This window comes from Alligator sinensis, unplaced genomic scaffold (genome assembly GCF_000455745.1).
Source record: "Alligator sinensis unplaced genomic scaffold, ASM45574v1 scaffold342_1, whole genome shotgun sequence".
Taxonomy (NCBI): Eukaryota; Metazoa; Chordata; order Crocodylia; family Alligatoridae; genus Alligator; species Alligator sinensis.
The window spans coordinates 1,671,723-1,678,398 of NW_005842126.1; the positions used below are offsets into that span (position 1 = coordinate 1,671,723).

The following is a 6,676-nucleotide window of genomic DNA, read 5'->3' on the forward strand; positions in this document are numbered from 1 at the left end:
GGAAAGAGTCCTAAGTCCAGGAGGCAGCTTCGTTCAGTGGCCCAGGGAAGAGGGTCATTCCCTGGCAAGGGGAGAGTTCTGGGTTTTAGTCCCTGCTCCCACAATTGGTCATATCATTTTACCCAGTGACTACTTAATGCCAAATGTATCACTTACATTGATGGAAATCTGGAGTGCTATGGCATTACTGTACATGTGGGCTTTATTCTTTTGAAAGAAATGCTGGAACTGTTGAGGTTTGCTACTGACAGTCCATCAAATATTCTTTTCCTCTCTCCAAACCCTGGAACACAAGGTTAAGGATTCTAGATAATGTCTGCCAACAGTCCTTTCCTCCATGTAAAAGCAATAAGCATTGCCACTAGCAGGTTTTCCAAATAGTACAGTATGAACATCTATTCTAACCCTATTTGGGGGAGGTTTCAAATCCTACTGGAAGGAGTTTTCAAGCAAGTAAAACAGCATGTGAGGAAATCTGACCTCTGCTCCAATGCTGTTTACACAGTTCTTCCTATGGCTCTGTAATGCAACATGGACAAACAATACTTGAAGTAAGGGTTACCTGAGCCACACTTAGGCTCTTTCTTGCTTGTTCTCCTTCTGACCCCATGACACCCTCCCTCTTGGCTCCCCAGTGGCCTGGCCTTAATAGAAGGGACTCATAGTCCTCCCTGGCCCATCGTCTGGTGGTCAGAACACTCTCTGGTTATGGATGGAGATCAGGGTTTAAATCCCATCACATGACTTCCCCATGTCCCAGGTAAGTGCCTTGGCTACAAGGCAAAAGTGGCCACCATCGGCAAGCAGTGTCAAACAGTTGCTAGCAACAGTTTTCAGTCCATTATACTTCCAGGAGTGTGCACAGCATTTTTACATTTCCACAATGAAATGGACTGGCAAACATTTATTTAATGGCGCAATGGAATCTGTCCTTGATCCCAACAATTGCATCCTCTGGTGTGTATGACAGAACAAGGAATTCTGGGATCGGGAATCAGATCCCAACGGCACAATTACTACTTGCCAGTGTAGGGAGGATCATGATCCCATGCTCCCCCCAGAACCAGCTGATTAAAAGACAAGCCTGCAGCCCAACATAAACTAAACCAGTCCTGGGACTTGACAATCAGCTGAACTGGCTCCAGTGCAGTTCCAGAGCTGTGACCAACAATCACCTGTTTGGCAATCTCAACCCAGGGACCATACAGGAATCTAGAACCAGCCTAGTTTGTTCCTACCCTACCACATGTGCAATGGAAACCAGCCACAAAAAATACTACACATTTTTGTGGAATTTTTTTTGCCTGGTTTCCTCTATGGTCGTGCCATTAATTCCTTGAATATGTAGCAGGGGTTACAGCACAATTAGAAGGTTAATCGTGTCTTAGGTGTAACATCTGGCAGGGTCCCAATTTTCAGCACAGCATAAATGAAGTTATAGGCACCTTCATGGCTGCACTGAATCACTTCTGAGCATGCACAGTAGTACAAACTTAGTCATTTAAGAAACTTGGACCTTGTGGCATTTAGACATCTTAGCAGCAAAGCAGAATTTTGCCCCCAAAGAGCCCTCACCTAATGATAAACAAAGAAAGCAACTGGGTTTTTAGGTATAACCTAATGTGAACGTGGGTATTTAATTAACCCAGTATAACCTAATGTAAACATGGGTATTTAATTAAGACAATAAAGGCAAGTTCAGAAATTTGCATGCAGAGAGAGTAAAGAAGGACACACTAACATCCTAAAAATAAATAGGATAGGAAAATCAATCAAACAGTCTAAGCAATGTACAAGCCAAAGCAAAACTAAAAAGTAGAATAACTCTCAGTCTGCCAAAAACATCTCATTGTGAACATCTCCTAGACTGCCAAAAAAACCCAGTTCCTTTTGCTCCTATATCTTCAACTGTCCATTCAGAACAACAAGAGAGAACAGCAATGTCAGACATGCTAACATGAAAAAAACTGGTTGCAGAACACTTGACTGAAAGAATTATTTGTACACCTTTAAGTATCTGAATTATTAAACAGTTAACAACTTCTATGTATGTTCTCTATCAGCGAGTGCAAGCATCAGCCGTGACTTCAGTAGAATTTGTCTATTTTTATTAGGATACTTTCTACCCCATACAATTTAACAATGCATTTTGAACATATGGCTGGCTAGTGTTTTTAGAAAGTCTAGGCACCTTACCAGGATCATCTGCCCCCAACAGTCTTTCCTGTCCAAGTGCAGGGGGGCTAGACCCAATGATCTTGTGAGGTCCTTCCCAGCCCCTAACATCTATGAATCTATAGGTGTCTCTCTTTATGACATTAGCATAAACAAAACACCACATTTGATAGATGATGTTACAGGCCTTCCCTGACAACAAAGCAATGGAATCTTCCTATACCTACAATTCGGTAAAGCTCAGTGCCTAGTGCCAAAATGCAGACTTGTTTCCCAAAACAAAGTTAAACTGCCTGGGATATTATTTTGCCTGCCTAACTGAGGAGCAAGTGGAAAGGGCTTAAAAGCAAAATGGCAAGGGGGAAAAGCATACTGTATGGGATGGAGTTTCCAATATCTATCCTGTACAGGAGAACACTAGAGCTGATGTGGCTTGATATCCTCTTGGATAATCTTAAGAGATTATAAAGTCTTCATGTAAATTCCTAATCTGCCACCATCTACATTAAGGCAAGTAAAAAACACCATAGTGGGCAAGGCTCTTGAGGTAGATGCGATACCTTTTATTAGACCCATGCTTGGATATTTTTGTTTTTGATGGGTTTTTGGTGTGCATTCATTCTGATATGCAGTTGCCCGCCTATGTCCTTAGACCAGAGATGGGCAAAGTCCAGCCCGAGGGCTGGATCCAGTCGGCAATGGACTCCATTTCCCAGCTGCCCCCGTGCATGGCTTGGGCCAGTCTTCATGGAGACCCCAGCTGCAGCTGCACGGGAAAGCTCAAGGCTGGGGTTGCCATAGAGAACAGGTACCAGGAATTTGGGATGGGAGCAGCTTGCTCCAGAGCCAGGGCAGAGGCATGATCCTCTGCTTGCACGCCCCTGCCTGGAGCATGCACGCTACAGATCATGGCTCTGTCCTAGTTCTGGAGCAAGCTGCTCCCATCCCAAGTTCCCAGCGGCTCCGGAGCAGCCCCCTGCCCTGTTCTGCCATGTGGGCTGCCAGCATAGCTGTGGCTTGTTTCCATGGCAACCCCAGCCTTGAGCTTTCCCACACAGCTGCAGCTGGGTTCTCCATGGAAAACAGCCCCCAGCCATGCAAGCAGGGGCTGCTGGGAAATGGAAGTCCGGCTACTCTACCGGATCGACCATTTTGCCCACCCCTGCCTTAGACCAACATGGCTACAACCAAAACCCAACACATGGTGCAGCTTCAGAATATACTAATCAGTCAAATCCACAGAATTAGGCTCCATCTCCACATTACATGTAAGACATGATTAACCAGTTAATCACATCTTAAGTTGTGACCTGGCCACTCATTCAGTCAATTAACAGCATGATAAAACACGGAATAAGCCACAAAGTTATTCCACAAAAAATGTGGAACAACTTTGCACCTCATTCTTATCATGCCATTAACCAAACATGTGGCTAGGTGCTCCCTTGTGGCTGATGGGCCTCCCAGCCGCAGGGGTGCACCACAGACTGCTGTGGCTGTAAGCCTCACAAGCTGACAAGGCACGTGGCCATGGCAGCATCCCACATGCTGCCACATCTGCAAGTCTTGTCAGCTGTGGGACTCACAGCTGCAGAAGCTTGGTACTTGCTGGTGCTGGGGGACCTTGGGATCATGATCCCAAGCTTCCCCTGGATGAGCAGTAAGGTGCAGTTGGATCTGATGCTGGATCCCACAATCGTGCCTTCTACCATACACGTGGCATGGCAGGAGGCATGATTGTGTGGATCGCACATCTGATCCTATCACGCCTTTACCTGAACATCTAGAGGGGCCCTTAGACTACAACAGTCACTACAATTAAATGCACAAAGCTGCTGTGACCAGCTAGAAAGTGGAGGAATGAGGGGAAGAAAGGCATGGGAAAAAAAAAAAAAACACACAACATGCTGCTGCCAGTCTCTGGATGAAAGTGCAATGCAGCTGAATTCTTGCCACCTCACCTGTGGATGTTGGAAATACTCGCCAAGTTCATGATGCCATAGCTCATCATCACGAGTACAAAAATGTGAAGGGAATACCTTGAAGTAAAAAAAACAAAACAAAATTTAGTCCAAGAACACGTTTGCATACCAGGTAGCTGGAGGTGGGGAGGAGGTAGAAGCTTTTCTTCGGTATAGAATCAAAGAATCATAGAAAATTAGGGTTGGAAGAAACCTCAGGAGGTCACTTAGTCCAACACCGTGCTCAAAGCAGGACCATTCCCAACTGGATCATTCCAGCCAGGGCTTTGTCAAGCCAGGTCTTAAATAATAAGTCCATTTATATAGAGTCAGTAAAGATGGAACTTCACAATGCTGCTTTACAGAGTTCTTATTTAAAATAGAAGAGAACTTTTGAAAGAGATCTATCAATCTGTTTGAGATTAAAATGTTGCTTCTCAAAACAATCAAACCCAGCACTGGATATATCTTGTCAAAGTTGTTCAGTTTTTTATGTCTTTGCAGGAATTTAATTTCCCTTTAATGCCATGACATTCATAAAACAAATATACATCTACAAACATTTTCCACAAATCATTTTGTTTTGTTCTGGGGATCTGGGTTGGATAGGTTTCCCCCACCAAACCTGCAGCAAACAAAGATTAAGACTAAACACAAATAAAGTAAAACATTATTTCTAGATGAGTTTTGGTCTATCTGAAAACTGAGTACTCACCATCCAAAACAGAAAACAGCAAAGTATATTCCAAAGAGAGTGGCAAATGCATGACGAACAACAGAACTGGCATGACTGGGGCTCAAATAGATGCGAAACCAAAAGGCAGCCAGTAGGGCAAACAGCTGACAGGCTACAAAATTGACCTGAAAAAAGAAACCAAGAGAGAAACATGGACTTCAGGCTTCATTAGTGAGGATCTCAACTACTCCTTGAGATTCAGGAGACAATTCATTTATACAACAACAGAGTGGAGCTAGACAGAGAAAGTAGTCAGCGTGGTTGATTTTACTTACTTTGGATTGGGAACTCTGCCTGACTGAAGGATCAAATCCTCTGAGCCACTGTGGGGCTCATCTAATGCTCCCATACAGGACCAACCTCACTGTTTCTCACACTTCCACTCAGCCCACAGTAGTCATCTGGCTGGGTATAGTGAATCCTACCTTGGCCCACTAGAGTAACGTGGGGATCATGACCCTGCAGCATCGTCCTGGCTCCTAAGGCAGCATAACGACGTACTGCCCACAGCCTGGCAAATCATTATGAATAGTGCAGGACATGAGGCCAATACCAGAAATCACTACCAGAACAGACAGGGCCTCAGCCTACAGAATAATACAAACCTGGCTTTTTCCACTGCCCTTTCCCTCAATAGCCTCATCAAAGCCACAGAATCCTAAAAAATAAAATACAGCAAATCTCTAAGGTGCTCAGGTATTACAGAGAGGAACAGGGCACTGACACACAGAGAATACCTCATATCAGAGAATACCAGAGGCAAGATTAGTTCCACCTTAATTTTGCTGAGGCCCTTTTTCTTGAGCAGTCGTTTTTAGCTCTCTGGCAGCAGTTCATTTGAGACTGAGTAAGAACCTATATACACAGCTACATTTCAGCAACAACCATGGATTTTAGAATTACACTAAGCTGTAAATCTGTGCCAGGTCAGTACATCTAACTCGGAAATCCTATGACCTCTTGGTTACTGAAACGCTTAGGGCAGTGGTGGCCAATCTTTTCGGGAGGCATGCCACAAGTTAAGTGGGTCATCTAATGCTCCTATACAGAACAAGAACCAATGCGATCCCCATCCCCAGAGGGTATCTAATAGATTTTACAGCCTGGGGTGCCAGAACTGCAAGAGAGGGGTTCAAGTCCCAGGTGTGCAGAGCAGACAAGCATCAGGACACTGCTGAGAGGTGTCACCAGCAAGAGCCAGGTTAACCCTTCCCTGGCCTGGCAACCACTGCAGTTTCATATGGCAGGCAAGGACCCAAAATCCTTAATTTAGCAGCAGCTGCAGGGCCAGTGAAGTTTTAACTTGGCTTTTGGCAATCATATCTCTTCTTCAAGAAACACCCTGCTGCCCCTCTATTCTGTGCAGCCAGAAGTTTGAGCCCCCTGCATCCATTCCACTCAGTGCCTGGGGCTCACGTGCCATGTACAGTAGCTGCTCGTGGTAGCAACAGGTGTCTTTACCCTGCGACAGTCTCAGTTGAGGCACCTTGTGAGGCAGTTTCAAGATACTTTCAATACTTTCAATAATGGGTTTGCCATATGCTCAAGGACAGCTTCAGGGCTCACATTCCCCATGGGACAGAACAGGCAGGGGCCTGCCCAAATGACGGGGTGCTGTACTAGCTGGTCCCTCCATGCCCAAGGATGGGGCAGCACTTTGGCACCTGCAGGACCCCGTGAGGGGGCACTTCACAACCCATGACACTAACAGGAAGACTGGCATCCTTGGGCAACTATATGCCAGAGACTGCCTAAGAGGTGACACTGGGGTCCCCTAGAACAGCCAGCTGCCCGCCCCCCCCCA

The 6,676-nt window shown here is 45.5% G+C and overlaps 1 protein-coding gene across 4 annotated transcripts in view; it reads right to left on the reverse strand.

Annotated features, from left to right (window-relative positions):
* Positions 1-6,676, reverse strand: part of MBOAT1 (membrane bound O-acyltransferase domain containing 1) — an 83,863-nt gene that overhangs the window by 48,551 nt on the left and 28,636 nt on the right. For all 4 annotated transcript variants that reach the window (XR_003094380.1, XM_025205736.1, XM_025205735.1 and 1 more), the window contains exons 2-3: positions 4,852-4,997; positions 4,137-4,214 (exon numbers count right to left, since the gene is read on the reverse strand). Coding sequence is in view for 3 of the 4 variants with exons in the window: in XM_025205735.1 (XP_025061520.1) it covers positions 4,137-4,214; positions 4,852-4,997 (224 nt within the window). In the remaining variant the exon portion in view is untranslated. The remainder of the gene's footprint in view (positions 1-4,136; positions 4,215-4,851; positions 4,998-6,676) is intronic.